The sequence below is a fragment of the Saimiri boliviensis genome, chromosome 17 (genome assembly GCF_048565385.1).
Source record: "Saimiri boliviensis isolate mSaiBol1 chromosome 17, mSaiBol1.pri, whole genome shotgun sequence".
NCBI lineage: Eukaryota > Metazoa > Chordata > Mammalia > Primates > Cebidae > Saimiri > Saimiri boliviensis.
Window position 1 is genome coordinate 54875018 of NC_133465.1, and position 19301 is coordinate 54894318.

General features: G+C 41.6%; 2 protein-coding genes across 2 annotated transcripts in view; one reads left to right on the forward strand and one right to left on the reverse strand.

Annotated features, from left to right (window-relative positions):
- DDX5 (DEAD-box helicase 5) overlaps positions 1-4935 on the reverse strand; it is a 6706-nt gene extending 1771 nt beyond the window's left edge. The window contains exons 1-11 of the mRNA XM_003942464.4: positions 4705-4935; positions 3325-3490; positions 2843-2939; positions 2607-2740; positions 2424-2489; positions 2038-2179; positions 1794-1954; positions 1533-1705; positions 1050-1160; positions 766-827; positions 615-674 (exon numbers count right to left, since the gene is read on the reverse strand). Of these exons, the coding sequence (XP_003942513.1) occupies positions 615-674; positions 766-827; positions 1050-1160; positions 1533-1705; positions 1794-1954; positions 2038-2179; positions 2424-2489; positions 2607-2740; positions 2843-2939; positions 3325-3490; positions 4705-4748 (1216 nt within the window). The 5' untranslated portion in view covers positions 4749-4935. The remainder of the gene's footprint in view (positions 1-614; positions 675-765; positions 828-1049; positions 1161-1532; positions 1706-1793; positions 1955-2037; positions 2180-2423; positions 2490-2606; positions 2741-2842; positions 2940-3324; positions 3491-4704) is intronic.
- Positions 4936-5376: 441 nt separating this feature from the next.
- CEP95 (centrosomal protein 95) overlaps positions 5377-19301 on the forward strand; it is a 40603-nt gene continuing 26678 nt past the window's right edge. The window contains exons 1-6 of the mRNA XM_003942463.3: positions 5377-5732; positions 6566-6694; positions 8196-8303; positions 11870-11980; positions 14944-15049; positions 17737-17852. Coding sequence (XP_003942512.2) covers positions 5714-5732; positions 6566-6694; positions 8196-8303; positions 11870-11980; positions 14944-15049; positions 17737-17852 — 589 coding nt within the window. The 5' untranslated portion in view covers positions 5377-5713. The remainder of the gene's footprint in view (positions 5733-6565; positions 6695-8195; positions 8304-11869; positions 11981-14943; positions 15050-17736; positions 17853-19301) is intronic.

Consider the following 19301-nt stretch of genomic DNA (forward strand, 5'->3'; position numbering starts at 1 on the left):
CAAAGCACTTTCTTTTCCCACTGAGTTAAGTGTGAGAAGTTGCTCCTGCTCTACATCTCATGTGCCAGTACTCACCAATTTGTAAAAGGCTTTAGTACCTTTTAAAGCTGCTCTCTCCATTTCAAACTTGAACAAAAATTTCATTGAACATTGAAGTTTGGAAATATTTCTTCGACATTTCAGCAAACTCACTGAAACTCAAAGACCCACAGATCACAATGAACAGTTTGAAACAATGCTGTACCATGGCAGTCATGCAAAGCATGGGACAGAAGAAACACCACGGCAGTGAACTGTGAGGATAACTTCCTTATTTTCCCTCGGAGAGAACAGTTTACGGGGCAGAGGTGGTATGTTCTGCCTTTTGAAGATTACTGGCACACGTTCAGCTTTTCACCTCTCTAATCGACTGGAAGCAGCCAGCCGATCACTAGTCCTCCATCCCCCTCGAGTCCTCCGATTGTCATGCCTAGGCCTTGCCACAAAGACTGCACCTTTATGTGAAAAAAAACTTAGAAAAAATGCAGAGGTTAAAGAAAGCAATAAACTTTCTTTAAAAAAGTTAAATGGAGATCTTCTGGGAAACCAAGCCATGAATGCGAGTTTGTACTAACCTAGCCCTCTGGAGGCCACATCTGTAGCAATCAGAATAGGAGCTTTTCCATGTTTGAATTCTACAAAAAGGAAGGCATACAAATGATCAATTATCTGAGAAGAATTCTAGCTAGATTAAGGAGGGGAAAAGGCTTCATTTGAAATATTTACCATTTAGAACCCAGTCACGTTCTTGTTGACTCTTGTCACCATGGATACCCATGGCAGGCCACCTAAGTCAAAAGACAAGTTGTATTATTAAACTCACATTGAAAATCTCAAGACTCAACTGCTTAATCACTTTATTCACAGATCTATTTAATGTCACAAGTAACATATATCGTTTTATCTATGCTATCAGATAAGAAACTTAAATCAACTGTTCCTGATCCAAGTTTGCCCTTTCCTAAGCTCAGTTCTAGTAAATCTGCTTCAATGCAGGAGCCCACACATACCCATCTCTCCTCATTTTTCTGGTAAGCTCATCACATCTTCTTTTGGTCTCAACAAAAACAATGGTTTTATTCTCCTTCTCACTCATGATCTCTTCCATTAGACGAATAAGTCTAGTAAGAGAGAAAAAGGAAAATCCTTTTTTTTTTTTTTTTTTTTTTTAAAATTTACCCTCCCCCGGAAAATCGTTGAGTTTTAAAAGACCATCGCTATGGTCACACATTTACGGTCAGCAAAACATTAGATTTAATTTACATGGCTGGAAGAAGTCAAAGAAGAAACACCTGCTAACCCAAGCAGTTATCAAGCACTTGGACCCTTGGTGCTTAAGTCAACGAGGGGACACATGAATTTCTTCCATAAAAGGATTAACAGGCTAACACTAAATGAAGTAAATCACACCAACTGAAATAACCTAACAACATCAATGATCTCTCAATTTTACAGCGAACTTGTTAAACATAGCAGAGTTGATTAAAACTTACTTTTCATCCTTTTCTACATCATGACACACATCCACAATCTGAAGAATGTTGTGGTTTGCACTCAGTTCAAGGGCACCAATGTTTATATGAATATAGTCTTTCAGAAAATCTTCAGCAAGCTGTCTTACTTCTTTTGGCCAAGTCGCACTCCACATTAGAGTTTGCCTATCAGGCTAATGGATTGGGGTAGGGGAGAATTAGCATTGGAGTTAAAAGCCAAAACAGAATTGAATTTGATCACATATTTAGAAGGACACTTACTCTTATCTGATCCACAATCTTCCTTATTTGGGGTTCAAAGCCCATATCAAGCATTCTATCTGCTTCATCAAGGACAAGGTAGGTTGTTCTTCTCAGATTGGTCTTCCCACACTCTAAAAAGTCAATCAGTCTTCCAGGTGTTGCAATACAGATTTCCACACCTTTAATCGTTAAACACACAACTGTAACTACAATACCTAGGATATTTAGCACCCACTAACAAAAAACCTTTTTCATTATCTACCTCTTTCCAAATCACGTATTTGTGGTCCCTTGGGAGCACCACCATAGATACAAGTAGACTTCAAGCGACACGCTCTACAATATTCAGCAGCTACTTGCTGCACCTGTTGGGCCAGTTCCCGAGTTGGTGCCAGCACCAAACACTAAGGAAAGAGAAACAACTTTCAGCACAAACTTGGATACTAGTTTTTAACTACTAACTTATAACTACTAAGTTATGCTTGCAGATCCTTTCTAAATATGTGTTGTCCAATACCCAAAGCAGCTCCAACTAAATAAGGTGAGCTAACCTCTACATGAAACTACCACAGATGAGTGTCTTTTGCTATGCAGTCTAAAAATCTATACATTATATGCTTTAATGAAAAGATAAAAATATATACTTACAATAGGCCCATCGCCTCTCTCTAGGAATGGCTGATGATTGATGTGGACAATGGCAGGAAGCAAATACTATTTCGGGTGAAGGTGGGAACAAACAAAAATTATATTAAAATATTCCAGTTTTAAAATTACCATTCCATCCTTCTTGCATACATCAGATCAACTCAATAATTCCCTTAAACTTACAGACAATGTTTTCCCAGATCCAGTCTGTGCTACTCCAACCATATCCAATCCACTTAGAGCAACTGGCCATCCCTGAGCTTGAATAGCAGTAGGCTCGGTAAAGTTCTGTCTTGCAATAACATCCATGACATTTGCTATAGTGATAGATATTTAGTAAAAATTAGTAATGACAAGTAAAAGAGGATGTGGGTGGGAACAAAAGCCCAGTGGTAGGAAGAACTCAAAACTAGAATTACCAGGGAAATTGGCTTCATAAAAATTTAGAACTGGCTTCGGGCAGTTGTGACCTCTAACTGTAATCTCCTTGCTTCTTCTATATGTTTCCACCTCTTGCTGCAAAACAAATTTTAACAGTCTTAAAGTTCATGGCAACCACCCCCAGCTAAATGTAACTGGTAAGCCTCTTAATTCGTAATTGAGTAACTAAAGTAGCTTTCGTTTTTATCTGATCCACATATGAAAACACTGTATGGCAAAAAAAGTTTATTCTGTTATTCTCAACCTAATTAAGTAAAAACAAAACAAAGAACAGAAACAAAAAAACAACCCCCCCCCCAAAGCCACCTATTTCCAAAAGGGAGTCACAACCTTTCCAATTATGAAGTCAGAAAATGTAACTCTATCAAAATTGAATCATTTGCAAAACACCTGTCAGATTTTCATTTACTAGAATCCATTACTAAGTTACAGCCTGATGAATCCACATGAATTTACTCACTGCTGTACGCCTAGCCAAATCAGGGTGCTCCTGATAAAAATTCTTCTCAAATTTGGGCAGCTCATCAAGATTCCACTTCTTTTTAACTAGTTTCTCCCCAGGGTTTCCAAACTTCTTTCCAGATAAAGGCCCTGCCCTGCTTCCTCCAAATCGGGGTGCACCAAACCTGAAATGAAGAAAAAACGTTATTCACATTTTCAAATACTTCAACACAGGTTTCTGTACAGATTTGTTTACCATCCCTTGACACAAGATACAGATCACTGAAAAACGACCTCAAGAGGTTCAGTAAACTTAGCACTGTCTTGAGCGGTAGTCTTTCTCTTAGCCACAACTAACATTTCTAGTAGTCCCAAGTACACACTACTTAGGCCATGTAAAAAGCCCGGGATTTATCATGTCGGAAACTTGCCGCCCAGATGCCATAATTTCGGATACACACCACTTCTTGTGGTTATTATAATCTTCCCCACCGGTCTAGCAATTAAGTATCAGGGATAACAAGGACACACGAACCGAAGAGCAACCCAACGATGTTACTCATATGGCCGTTTTCAAGCCAACGAGCTTTGGAGTTAAGAATCGAGACAGTACAGACACGGAGACCAGAACAAGAGTTTTCTCGCACACTTCTGCTAGCAAACCGAGCTGGGGGGACGCCGCGGCAGAGCTCCCGATCAACGAATCAAAATTATATAACGCAGGAAAAAAGAAAAGGAGGAGCCGGCGACTACCGGGGGAGGAGTCCCGGCCCGGGCGGAGCCGGCCGGGCGGCGTTCCCGCTGGGGCGGCGCTTCCCCCTTTGTCTCGCATTTCTCTCTGCGCCACATTTTCTCGACGCTGCCATTTTGAGCTCCTCCGCCGGGCGGGGTAACAAAGGCGCCGCCGCCATGTCCGAGGCCGGCATTTTGTACCCACCACTCAGCCACATGGCTGATGCTGGCACTGCCGACCGCCCTCCTACCCCCACAGCATCAGTGGCTTTGGAAGTGGTCCTCTCGCTCCCAAAGAACGCCTGGCCACCCCAAAAACACCTCCCGAAAGGCAGAATCTAACATCTGCTACTTCGTCCTACGCGAAGCGTCGTGCTTTCCTCCGCACAACACGCTCCCTCCGAATTCCTCCAACAGCTACCAAGTGGCAGCGGCCCCGACGGCTTCCTAATCCCCACACAAAAAGTGAGCTTGAGGACACTACGCCGGTAAATCTCTCCCAATCACTGTTACGTGATTATCAAAATGGCGCAAGTCTTCGAGAGACGAGGCCCCAGGAGAGTCCGGAAAGGCCGAGTCCGAGCTCCGAAGTCCCCGCCGGCCGCCTCCCTCACCCGCCGTCCCATCCCCCACCCGCTAGGCCTGACAGCTCGGCTTCCACACTCACCCTCGATCCCGGCCGCGGTCTCGGTCACTCGAATAACCCGACATGGCGTCAATGGTTGCGGTTGGCGGGGAACGAAGTACAGAGAAAAGGGTGCGACGAGTCGCTGGAAATGGCCTCGACAACGGCGAAGCCCTGCGGGGGCGGCAGCGGAGGAAGAACGGCGATGACACAAGCCGGAGCTGCACGACCAGAGACCGGTGAAAATGAATGAGGTGCCGGCCGCTTTCCGGCAGCCGCTTTTATAGTCTGGACCGCCTCCTACGCCGCAAGGAACGCTGGGATCCGCTCTATGACCTAATCGCCCCGCCCCTCGCACAGAAGCCGCAACGCCAGCCGGCGCTCCGGGGTAGCCTAGGGCCCACCCACCACGGGAGTGCCTCATTCTGCACTCTTTGGACCTCACCTTCTTCTCGTCTTTCCACACCTCAAATAAGCCACTCCGCCCTTTCCCAGGCCCAGCCAGATGATAAAACAGCCAGCCCAGACCAGCCAACTCTCCCCACTCAGAGATGTTTACGTCTCCAAAGAACCCTCACGCCCGTAACCAAATGGCAGGCGGGAGGGGGGGGGGGCGGAGAACTGGCGTGTCACGTGACTGCACCACCCCGCCCACTGGTCAGCGGGCCGCACTACTTCTCCGTTGACGTCGGCGGAGGGATACCTAACGAAATAGCTCACCGGAAGTGCGCTCTCAACGCCCCAGGACCGGCCTGGGCAGCCGGCTTACTTGGACCGTCCGACCCATGGGTCTGACAATCACCTACCGGGTTCTGGCCGGCGGAGAATGGTCTCTAAACTCCGCAAACCGCCGTCCTGGCACGTGCTGTGAAAGGAGTGACCAATAAGCGGCGAGCAGCCCTTTTGATGTTCCTCCCTCTTTCACGCTTCCTTCCCCGAGCTTGGGTTCGTTCACCCGCCTCCCAGCGTCGAGTCTGTGTGGATAGGCCCTTCCAGGACACCGTAGCCTGCCTGGCAGTGTCGGAGTCCGGGGGTGTACTGACTCCAGGACATGGCGGGCTCGGAGGCTGGTGAGTGTCGGCCTGGGGTCTCGTTTGGTGTAGACTGAGGCCGTCCAGCTCCAGGGAGGCCTTGGGCTGGCCAGGACTGAGTCTAGGCTGTCGGCGGGAGTCGTGACTGTCAGACGCCGCGTCGCGGTGGCGGGGTCTCTGGATAGGGTGTCTCAGCTTTTCTCCTTCGCTTTGAGGCTGTGGAACAGTGATAGGCGGTGGGGGAGAGAGGCACTGGGGCGAGCCTGGTAGTACACTTGGGTCCTGGGTGCAAAAAGAGCCACCAGAAGGGTCGTCCCCGGACTTGTCCTTCTGTGGGGTTGTCTGCCGCTGTCCGTGTGCCCTCCGCCCTTGCACTGTGGGCGCTGAGGTCGTACCTACTTTTGTATTGGTCTTTAAAGGAACAGCAGCTTAAGATTTGTTGATGCCCATGTCGCAGTAGAATAGTGGTGCTTTTTTCTCTTCAGTGCCCTCTGAAGTCATTGGCTTTGTCTAGCACCGCTTTTGAAAAACGAATTTGGTTGTCTAGGACGCTTTCATCCTTTTCGCCAGTGCTTACAAACCAGTGCTCACGGTTTGGCCAACTGTGAGAAATGGGCGTGGGGAGGGGGATTATGTGCATGGAAGATACACACACTCATTTCTTTCCAGAACGTTGTGTCCAGAATATAGTGGAGACATTTGCCTTAGAAGAGTCTTTGAAATTCTATAACAATCAAATTCCTTATCTTCCACAAAGTTCAGTGTCTGTTTTTTTTTGGGGGGGGGGCATGGTGGTTGGATTTTTTTAAAATGTGTGAGTGATTTTTTTCTGGTGGTTTTTAAGACTGATCTTTTCCTCTTTTTCCCAACAGAGTGGGTAACCATTGCCAATAACCTTCTTTTTAAGTGTCACATACATCTGAGAATACGTGAACTTGAAGACTGTGATGCTAATGTTTTTATTGCTCTTTATCAGTCTATTTTGGGAGAAAAGGTACCAGGTAAGAATACTAAACGGAGTAATTTTGCCTGTATCTTAGGTCAAAAGTTTTTGGTCCTTTAGAGGCTTTGGTATTTATAAAATTTCACTTTCTCGTTGCTTACATCTTTATTTTAATGTTGTATATTAAGTTACATTTAATTTTGTATATTATATAATTTAAATATTCCTTAAGGAATACCCGATGGAACCCACTTATAATAATGGCCTTGAGCAGATCTGTTTGAGGGCTCTTGATAATCACAGCTTAATCCAATCATACCTAATGCCTTGTGAAAGTCACATCCTTTCTGTAAATGTACCTTCATCTAAAATTGAGTGAAACTTGGGAATTTGTTGGATCCTGTTACTTAACCATTACGAGGGGTAAGAATTGATGTTTGTACCTGATGTACCTAATTTCCCAAGACAGTTAAGCACCTACGTTTTTTCACCTTGCTCACCATCTCACTTTGTTCAAGACCAGGGCGGCCTCCAACTCCTGAGCTTAAGTGATCCTCCTGTGTCTACCTCCCAAAGTGATAGGATTACAGGCATGAGCCACCACACCCAGCCTGTGCTGACCTTTTGAGTCTTTATACCAATACTTCTAGTTGGGTATTTAAAAGGACTTACAAGGGCCAGGTGCGACCTTTTAAATCTTTGTACCAATACTTCTAGTTGGGTATTTAAAAGGACTTAAAAGGGCCAGGTGCGGTGGCTAACTCGTGTAATCAAAGCACTTTAGGAGGCTGATCACTTGGAGTGGGTGGATCACCTAAGGCCAGAAGTTCAAGAGCAGCCTGGCCTACTTGGCAAAACTGCATCTCTGCTAAAAATAGAAAAATTGCCTGTAGTCACAACTATTGAGGAGGCTAAGGCCAGAGAATTGCTTGAGCCTGGGAAGTGGAGGTTACAGTGAGTCGAGATCATGCCACTGCACTCCAGCCTGGGCAACAGAGGGAGACCCTGTCTCAATAAATAAATAAACTTACATATATACATGTATGTAAGAACCCTCCTTGAATGCCTGCTGTGGGGTGTCTGTCTCTCTGTCTCTCTCTCTCTCTCTCTCTCTCACTCTCTCTCTCTCTCTTTCTCTCTCTTTCTCTTTCTTTCTCTTTCTCCCCCACTCCCCCACAGTTATGGGTTAAAGTCTCTTGTCTGGCCTCCCTTATTAGGCTATTAGCATCTCTTGGAATTTAGGGGCCACTTTTATCTTCCTTAGCATGGTGATTTTTGTAGAGCATGTTTATATATATATATAAACATGGGTGTAATATTCAACTATATTCAACCAATCAATATCCAATACTGATAAATCAGTTTAATCAGTAAATACTCAAAGATTCTGCTGTGTAGAGTTCAGGATTTATGAACTTTGTTTGTACTTTATAGCATGTTGTGTTTGGGCAGAGCTTTCTTTTATAGCAGTTGAGCTTATCAGTAGCCTAGTCAGACAATTTGATGAAAACTTGGCCTCTCATGGATACAAAATTCTGTGATTTCCCCACCCCACACAGACCTCATAGCTATTCCTGGGAGTCAAGAGGATGATGCACACAATGTACAAGCAGTAATTGATTCTCTGGCCTTGGATTACCTCCAAGTCAGCTTGTCTCATATAACAGGTTGGTATATATTTAACTATCACATAATTATGCAGTTTATTAAAATAATTTAGTAAAACCATAGACATTGTTTACTTAACCAAATGAGTGAGCTTATGGAATAGACCAAATTGTAAGATTGCGCTAAGACAGTTAACTGATAAGAGGTCAGGTCCAAACATAAGAACTTTTCTGGGAGAGCTGAACATTGATTTTATGATTGACCTGGGTCTGAAACATAAGTATCCTAGGGTAATTTGAAGTTTTTTGGTTTTTTTTTAAATTTTTTTAATTTTTTAAAGACGGAGTTTCACCATATTGGTCAGGCTGGTCTTGAACTCCTGACCTCAGGTGATCCACCCTCCTTGGCCTCCAAAGTGCTTGGATTACAGGCGTGAGCCACCATGCCCGGCCTGAAGTATGTTTTTTTGTTTCTATGTTATGTTGTTTTATATTTTTTAATATCTTTATTTTATTTATTTTTTATATGTTTTATTTTATTTTTTGAGACGGGGATTTCACCATGTTGGTCAGGCTGTTCTCGAACTCCTGACCTCAGGTGATCTGCCTGCCTCGGCCTCCCAGAGTGCTGGGATTACAGTTGTGAGCCACCACTCCTGGTCTGTATTTTTATTTTTTGAGACAGAGTCTCACTCAGTTGCCTAGGCTGGAGTGGAGTGGCATAATCACAGCTCACTGCAGCCGCAACCGCCTAAGCTCAGGTGATCTCTCACCTCAGCCTCCCGGGTAGCTGGAAGTACAGGTGTGTACCACCATGCCTGGCTAATTTTTTTGTATTCTTTGTAAAGACAGAGTTTTGCCATTTGCCCAGGCTGGTCTGGAACTCCTGGGCTCAGGTGATCCACCTGGCTCAGCTTCTGAAATTGCTGAAACTACAGGCCTGAACCACTGTGCCTGGCCATGTTGTTTTATTTTAAAGCATAGTAATGCTGCTTGTTTGTGATAGCTAAAAATTAGAAACACCTGAATGTCCATTAGCAGGGACTGGTTAAATAAATCATGATAGCTGCCTACAGTGGACTACTCTGCAGCTGCAAAAGATGATTTGAATATGCTCTTTTGTGATTGAATGTTCTGTGTCGGGGAACGATTTCTAGCATACGCGATGTGAGAAAAATGTAGTATAATCATAATGGTAAAGTGTAAAGTATGCTAGTGTTTGTAAAAACAAAGGTGTAGAGAAGATATTCAGTCGTTTGCAATTGGAAGGACTCTTCAGAACCATATACATGAAACTCGTAATACTGATTGCCTCCAACAAAGGGAACCTCAGGGTTGCTGGACAAGGGTACAAGAACTTTCACTATATAATTTTTGCAGTTTTTGGATTTTGAAACATATTATCTATTCAAAAATTTTTTGCTGTAATTAAATCTCCAAAATAAAGTGCACTATGCTTCATTCTAAAACCAAGCATACCCAAATGTATTTATAAGTCCCTATGTTATATGTATTTAATTTATGTTTATCAATGAAAGAATATTCCAGTAAGTTATTTCAAGCTGATGAACAGCGGGAATCTTGAAGACTTGGAACTATAATGATAAAAAGATTTCGACTGTTGATTTATTCATAGGTAGTTGTAAAAGGAGATAAACATTAATCAGGCTAAGTCCTGATTTACATCTCTTAATTCGATACAAGAACAAAATGTTTGCAGAAAGAGTAAAATACTCTGTCTTAATCTTTTGAATGCAGTTCTGGATGAGTCAGTGGCTAAATCAGTTTGCAGATAATTTGAGGGATACTCCCATAGTTTCCCTCTCTTTTCGCAATTTGGAATTGCTTTATCACCCAAGTAGGACAAGTTCTGATACTTGTGCTTGTTAAATATACTATATTTAACAAGCAAGGTGATAAACATATATGTGTTGGTAAAACTTTAATGCAGAGCTGTCTTTGATGGATTACACCTACCCCGTGAAAAATTGTAAAACTGCTTGCCTTCTAAAGAAGACTGTGAGGCAGCTTTCTATTCCTCGTATTCATGTAAAACAGTTTCTCCTACATTAGGAAGCACTGCATTCTGGCTGGCAATCTAAATTGCTAAGTTGTCAGTGTACTCCCCATCCTAGAAACTGAAAAGTCTTGAGTATGCCCTTGGGATATACTTAAGTATTTTTTACCCAGAAAAACATGCCCCAAACCAATGTTTTAAACAGAAAAAAACTGTCAAAAATTGTCGTTACTAGTAGTAGTATAAAACGTCAAATCTCTGGTTTAGGTTTGTTTTGTATCTTTGCTGAGGTTATGAATGGCTAGATTATCCCAAATACCAGTTTCTACACTGTTTCTCCCATACTGGTATGAACTCATGAGAATCCAGACATGATTTCCCAAAGGACAGAGTGTCACAAGAGTTAGGTTACATCCATACCTGAGGTTGATTTGGAGTCCATTTCTGGTGACATTAAATATGTCAAGTTTCCATGTTTTTTGCCAACCCATTTCTAGTCAACATTTCAACCTAAATGTTTATATTAAAAATCTGTTATGGAGCAGGTACTGTGCTATAATCTATGAGTGTGAATTATGAATATGAAGTGGATATGGTAGGAGATGTAGCTGTAGAGGTTGAGGATGGGTGAGATTTAAAAAGGTTTTATATACTGGGCTTACATTTCAGAAAAGGATCCAGAGACAGAATTTTAATCAGAAAAATGGTATGATCTACGTAAAATGAGTAAACAAATATGGGGGGTGTGGTGGAGAACTTAGGAATTTCCGATGAAAATATCCCAACAAGTTTATTGGGTTTTTTGTTTTGTTTTGTTTTGTTCTGATATTACTCTACTGCTATAATCTTCTGAACATACCACCATTTTAGAATAGGATACCACAATCTGAAAGTGTTCTCTCCTGCCGTTTTTTTACACCAATCTGGTAAAGTTCTGTTTAGCTGCTTTATATTTTTGTATAAATCTTATTAGAGATGTTTTTGTAAGTCCAGTTATCTTGCTTCTGTAAAAAAGGAATAGGCCAGTGAATTATTAGATGCCATATTTAAAGCTTCCCTCTTTTTTTCTTCAAATATAATCAGGCAGCAGGAAATTGGTGTTTTTAATATTTATAATATAATTGTTTTGACTATATTCTTCTTCTTTTTTTTTTTTTTTTTTTTTGGAGACGGAGTTTTTGCTCTTGTTACCCAGGCTGGAGTGCAATGGCACAATCTCGGCTCACCGCAACCTCCGCCTCCTGGGTTCAGGCAATTCTCCTGCCTCAGCCTCCTGAGTAGCTGGGATTACAGGCACGTGCCACCATGCCGAGCTAATGTTTTGTATTTTTAGTAGAGACGGGGTTTCACCATGTTGACCAGAATGGTCTCGATCTCTCGACCTCGTGATCCACCCGCCTCGGCCTCCCAAAGTGCTGGGATTACAGGCTTGAGCCACCGCGCCCGCCGACTATATTCTTTTTTAAATTTAATCTCCAAGGAGCTGCAAGTTGGTGTATCACCTGTATTTTTAAATGGCATTTTCACAGAGTTACATTCAAGTTTCAAGATTATGAAGCTTTCAGATTTCATGGTTAAATTTTTTAATAGCTCTGTATTCTGTCTCCAGGAGAAAATATTGTGAAAGGAGATAAAGAATCTGTTAAGAATCTCCTAGAAATATTTGATGGTTTGTTGGAGTATCTTACAGAACACATCAGTGAAACATCTCATGAGAAAAGTAAGTTTAAGAATGGAAATTTGGTTTGGTTTACCTTTTATGGTGTGTCCCTTTGGCCTTTTATCTTTTTGTGTATTTTTCTTCATAGGGAGTAGACTCACTAATACAGTATACCTGATAACTTTAGTTGTAAATTTCAAATTTTTGTTACAGCTGGTTGGAAACTCTTAGAACGGTCATCATGTATTTTTATTAACTTAGATGTTGCTTATAAATTGCTTTAATTTATACTAGAAAGGTAAATTCCTGGCTACATTATTTATTATCCTATGATTACATAAAATTTCTCCAAAATTTCCTGTTTTAGAACTGCCATTTAGATTAAAAATTTGAATGTTACTGAGGCATCAACAGGAAGAATTGGTGCATTTCTGTCTTTAACCTGCGCTTATATTTGTGACAGCCTCAATATTTCAGATATTTATCATTGTGAAAAGTAAAGAACTTATATGTCTTAGTAATTTGAGATTAAGTAAATAATGCTGTTGGTCATGAATGGAATAACATACTACTGTTCTTATATTGAAAAGTTATCCAAAATAAATTTTCAGCAGCAACTTACAGTTTGCTTAAATTCTAAAACAAATTAAGAAAAAAAGTTGGGGTAGGCCCATCCTTCTTCATTCTCACTTTGTTTATGTTGAGACCTGTGATTATATCATTTGAAATTAATCTTAAAGTCTTTAATTTGAGATAGTTTCCTACCTTTAATCATTGTTACTAAGCTATTTAAAACCTGGGGGGGAAATTGAAAAGTCTACCATACTGGACATTTGTTTGTTTCAAAAATTGAGTGTTTTATACGCGTCTGGGTACTCTGGGAGGATTCCAAGCTGCATGTCATGTTTATGGTCTCAAACCTGTACTTGAGTCAGGGAAACAGCCATAAATTCATACAATAAAGGCATAAAGGGGGAATTTGAATTAGGGGAGAATATTGACAGGTGGAACTCACCTAATTCAAGGCTACCAGTAGGTATTTTTATGCTGTGTACCTTTTTAGTCTTTTTAGCAACAGGGTTGAGAGGTAGAAAACTACCTCTAAGTAGAGAGATTGAGATTAATTTAAAATATAAAGAGAGCAGCAGTTTTTTGTTTTGTTTTGTTTTGGTTTTTTGTTTGTTTTTTACAGTTTCACACTTGCTGGAAGGAAGGGGAAGGATGGTAGTACCTGGCTAATGATAGGGCAGTGGGGATGAAGAGGAGGGCTCAGCTGAGAGTTACTTTTATGTGAGTCTGGTGGTGGTGAAAGACTGAAGGATATTCTCAAGGGAGATCAGCAGTGTATGGTGAGCTATTGGGGAAGTAGCTCAGATAGGCCTCCCTATATGACAGTACCTTAGCTGGACAACATTTTGTTACAGTCTACTTCTCATCTTCGTAGGTATAAAATGTACTTACTTGGCAGTATTACCTAGAGCTGATCAGATTATTCAAAATGCCATTTAACAATAATGCGAAACAAATCTTTATTATCACTAGTCATGTCAGCTGTGCAGGGCAGCTTCTACTTGGGACCTGAGCTAGCATTATCATCTACCGCTGAAGAAGGAGGGCTTTGAAGGAAGACCAAGGGTTCAGTGCTGGATTCTCTCACTACATGACAGCAGCTCTAAGCCTGTTTTGTCATCTGAAATTCTTTTTTTTTTTCATTTTTTTACTATTTTTAAAACTACTTTTTTTTTTTTTTTGAGATGGAGTTTCGCTCTTGTTACCCAGGCTGGAGTGCAATGGCGCGATCTCGGCTCACCGCAACCTCCGCCTCCTGGGCTCAGGCAATTCTCCTGCCTCAGCCTCCTGAGTAGCTGGGATTACAGGCACGCGCCACCATGCCCAGCTAATGTTTTGTATTTTTAGTAGAGACGGGGTTTCACCATGTTGACCAGGATGGTCTCGATCTCTTGACCTCGTGATCCACCCGCCTCGGCCTCCCAAAGTGCTGGGATTACAGGCTTGAGCCACCGCACCCAGCCCTGAAATTCTTTCATGGTTGTTGTGAAAGTTAAGTAGATCTGTGCAAACAAACACACAGCCTAACTCGGAGTAAATTCGTAATGAATGTTAACTGATGTTACTAAAATGTTGCTTGGTGAATATGGAAATAGAAAAAAATAAAGGTGGGTGTTGGAACACTGAATCTCTAGACATGGGCATGAGAATGTCCAAAGGGGTAAATCTGAATCACGAGCGGTTTCACATACATATATTTGAAATGTATGTAGGTTAGCACTTCTTGCTAACTAAATGTTGAACATGATGCTGTATCTTTCTTTTAAAAAGCTGATTCTCAATCTTTTTTTTTTTTTTTTTTGAGAAATTATTGCCCTATTAAGTTATAGCCACTGGTAAAAGTATATGTTCTTCAAGTATGTTGGGGTAGAAAAAAGATTAATGGTTTTAAGAAAAATTTCATCCAAGCCCTGATGCAGTGTGACTTCACTTAAGGCATGATAGTCTTGGAGCTTGCATTAGGTTGACACAATCGTGTTTTCTGTCATCCTGATTTACCTCAGACATTTCTTACAGATAGGTATAAAAATATTAAATAGACATGCTACCAACTTAAAAAATAAAACATTGCTCATACATCTGTAGACCCTGTTTTTAAAGCAATGTTCTTGTTTCTTTGTTACTTGAATAATACATGCTTATTACAGGCAAAGATTTGGTTCTTCATGATTTCACTTTCACGAGAACCCTGTTTACCATGACAGGTCGGGGTGCCTTACAGTTCTTACCTCTCCCTGCGTCTTACATAGAAAAAGTAGTATTCACACCGGTCGCGGTGGCTCACACCTATAATCCTAGCACTTTGGGAGGCCGAGGTGGGTGGATCACCTGAAGTCAGGAGTTCAAGACCAGCCTGGCCATCATGATAAAATCCCCATCTTTAAAAAAAAAAAAAAAAAAAAAAGGTAGTATTCACTTAGGGGTTTTTTGGTGGTGTTATCTGTTCTGAACAGGTGAAACTGACCAGAATTTTAAAGAATTCCATCGAGGAGAACATTCAGAAGAGCCAGAAAGTACTAAAGACTCTAAATCATCATGGAAAAGAGTTTATTTTCCGAGGTAGGACTCAGTGTCTGTGAATTTAATCAAAACAAGTTATGCTTTTTGGATTAAGAATTAAAATGACACATAATATACCAAGATGGCACCGAAAAATGCTAATGTGAAACTTCTAACTTCTCTATTTTAAATCTTTCTGAGGGAGTTTTAAGAACCTTGAGTTATATATAATACCTAAATCTCAGCATTAACTACCTACTCATTTTTTTATTTTTCTTTTAATCATCAAAGTAGGTCATCATCTCTGCAAAAAACTTGCGAAATAGATATTTTGAAAAAGCAGGGAAAAAAATCTACCATCCAGAACTAAATAACTGCTGTTAACATTTTGTTAAATTTTAGTATTTTTTTTTCTTTTTTAGATTTAGTCATACGTCTATATAATTTTGTTACCTGCCTCCCACCCCTGCTTTTTAAATAAAGAAACAGGGTCTTGCTCTGACCCTCAGGATGGAGTACAGTAAAATGATCAGCGTTCACTGCAGCCTTGAACTCCTGGAGTTACACACAAGTAGCTATGGCCACAGGTGTGCACTACCATACCTGGCTAATTTTTCTCTCTCCCCACCCCCCTTTTTTTTTAAAAAAAAAAAACAGAGATGGGATCTCGCTGTGTTGACCGGGCTGGTCTTAAGTTCCTGGCTTCAAGCAATTCTGCTGCAGCCTCCCAAAGTGTTGGGATTGTAGGCATGACCCACCTCAACAGGCTTGTTTCCTGCATTTTTAAACTTAACATTAAGTGTTCTCAAGTTGTTGAATTCTTTTTTTTTGAGACAGAGTCTTGCTCTGTCGCACAGGCTAGCGTGTGCAGTGGCGTGATCTCAGCTCACTGCAACCTCTGCCTCCCTTGTTCAAGCGATTCTTGTGCCTCAGCCTCCTTAGTAGCTGGGACTACAGGCACATACCATCACACCGGGCTAATTTTTGTATCTTTGGTAAGGTTTCGGCATGTTGGTCAGGCTGGTCTTGAACTCTTGACCTCAAGTGATTCCCCACTCACCCCCCGAAAGTAGTGGGATTATAAGTGTGAGCCACTGCACCCAGGCTCAAGTTGTTCTATTCTTTATTATAATTATTAATCACTGTAACAGCAGTCATGTGGGCGTTTAATAAATTACTAAACCTTTCCTCTGAAGTCGAGGGTTTCTATTTTTTTAATATTATCAAAAACATGATACTTTTTTTTTTTTTTTTTTGAGACGGAGTTTTGCTCTTGTTACCCAGGCTGGAGTGCAATGGCGTGATCTCGGCTCACCGCAACCTCCGCCTCCTGAGTTCAAGCAATTCTCTTGCCTCAGCCTCCTGAGTGGCTGGGATTACAGGCACGTGCCACCATGCCCAGCTATTTTTTTTTTTTTTTTTTTTTGTATTTTTAGTAGAGACGGGGTTTCACCATGTTAACCAGGATGGTCTTGATCTCTCTACCTCGTGATCCATCCGCCTCGGCCTCCCAAAGTGCTGGGATTACAGGCTTGAGCCACCGCGCCCGGCCTAAAAACATGATACTTAATGTTTATTCTTTTTTTCCTCCTTGTATCTTGAGGCTAAATTCAGAGTAAACAGTACAAATGTTTTGACTCTGTTAATGAAAGTTGCCAGATTGTTTTCCAATAGGCCATGACTGCATTTACCAACGGTGATGCTGGGTTACAGGACCCTCATGAGTCAGTATCATTGACCATTTTCAGAGTTTTTAAATTTGTACTTCTTTCATAGACAAAGATGTATTGTCATGATAGGTTTGATTGTACTTCTTGCTAACTGGATGTTGAACATGATGCTGTATCTTTCTTTTAAAAAGCTGATTCTCAATTTTTTTTTAATGGAGTTTGTCATGGTTCGAAAAGCACAGGCAATGCCTTTTTTAGGTGTAGTACGTTGTGACAAATGTGTCTCAGAGAAGATCATCATAAGATGAACTTATTTTCTTTCTTTTTTTTTTTTTTTTTTTTTTTTGAGACAGAGTCTTGCTCTTGTTGCCCAGGCTGGAGTGCAGTGGCTCAATCTCGGCTTACTGCAACCTCTGCCTCCCAGGTTCAAGCGATTCTCCTGCTTCAGCCTCCCAAGTAGCTGGGATTACAGGTGCGTGCCACCACACCAGCTAATTTTTTGTATTTTTAGTAGAGACGGGGTTTCACTGTGTTGGCCAGGCTGGTCTCAAACTCCTGACCTCGAGTGATCCGTCTGCCTCAGCCTCACAAAGTGCTGGGATTATAGGCGTGAGCCACCGCGCTTGGTCTAGTGAACTTCTTTTCATAAAATTATTTATTTATTTATTTATTTTTAAAACGGAGTTTCATCATGTTGGTTGGGCTGGTCTTGAACTCCCGACCTCAGGTGAGCCACTGTGCCCGGCCATAAGATTTTTTTAAATAACAAAATAAGTGCAAATGTAAAACAATTCAAGGACATTTAATGAAAAATTAGCATCCCACCCCCTTCACTCCCACACCCTAGAGTCACCAGTATTTGCTCTTTTCATATACGTTTAATCATTGACACTTTATACACAGCTAATTCTACTGTTCATATATATCAGTCAAAACAAAACACATAAGCAGCAAGACATGCTGAGTAGCAAAAGGGAGAGTCTTTCCCTTTTTCTGTACCCAGCAGCTATCCAGGTCCTCAGAGGAAAGGGCCCTCTGGTCGGGCTGGGCCCCGAGTCAAAGAGGGAACTTTTTCAGGTGTTCCTTGTCTTCTGAGACGTTGGGCCCCTCTTGGGATGGAGATGAAGCAGAATCCACTGGTGAAATCATTAGACTTGGAGACACAGCACACACCTTTTCTCTAAGAAGTAATGGTGAGTAGCTATTATTATTCAACATATACCTATAAAAATGTAACTGGTACGTAGTAGTGTTTAAACTTGAGAAGAATAGAAAGAGCCCTAACTGGACATGGGAATTAAATTCCAGCATAGCCTGCTACCCATTAAATATAGTTAGCAGAAGTCACAGGCACATGGGCAGATAAGTCCAAGGCAAATAACTGTATGCAAGGTTATCAGGCAATTTGTGGTTCCTGATACCCTGGCAAGAGAATTATGAATGCAGCTTATCGTCTGGTCACGCTTTCAGGATACTCCTTAATTGTAGTTTCCTGAGCTGGTGGTTGACTCACTTTTTTCCTTGTTTCAACCGGTAAGTTCATACACACAGTGGCATTTTTTTTTTTTGTAGGTTTCAGGCCAGATTTCCAACAACCTATTGCTTGCACACAGCAGACCTGGATATCTTTCAAGCCCCAATTTTGACCCTCCATCCTTGCCCTCCTCCAGTCATCGTACTCCATCCTGCCCACCTTGGCTGCCATTCTTTTTCTTTTGTTTTCTCTGCTGGGATGTTCTCCCTTCCTTTCGGTTCCCAGCAAACTCACCTTCCAGTTTCCAGCCTCCCTTACCTGCGGCAGACTCTGAGGCTACAGAGTATTCCTACTTCCTGTTCTTCCTGCAGTGTGGCTTTCTCTTTCTGTAACAACATTTGACACATTGCGTGGTACCTTACAGTTTGCCTGTTACATAAACCAAGTTCCAGGGATAGTAGCCAGTCATAGTCATTCAGCAGATACTGGTTCAGTGCCTTTCCTGTGCTAGACAGTGGTGATACAGTAGTCAACAAAACACACAAAACTCTGCCTTTGTGGAGCTTACATTCTGCTTGTGGAGGCAGCTGATTAGATAAGAAAAAATGTATAGTGAAATAATTCTTAGTCATCTTAGTATTCCAACACGTAGCAAAACATTAGGCCACAAGTATTATTTCAACAGAAGGATGAGAATACTGGAGTGGAATTCAGTACATTAAATTGGGAGGCAGGTGGCCTTCGTCCTCGTCGTCTTCCAGGCTCTGCTACTGGCTTTGTGATTTTAGACAAGGCTCTTTTCTGAGCCCCAGTTTTTTCAAGTGGGAAATTAAGGAATTGGACTAACCCATCTCTGAAGTCCCATTCAGCATTAATACTCTGATTCCAAGGAATAGAGACTGCATGCATTCTAAGGAATTATCGAAGAACCTAAGTCTTGAAAGTCAAACAGTAGACCAAAAACCTATGCTTGCCATTGGAATACGCACAGTAACAGAAGGATCGGAGTCAAGCGTGGGTATTACAAGAATGTTTCTTGAAGGAAGAGAATGGAAGGGATGGTGATTGCAGAAACGGGTTCTGTGAAGTCAAGTGCTGTGTAAAATGAATTACTTGTTTGAATATTACAAGTAGTGAGGGGAATTGTGTTTAAGAGAAATGCAATTAA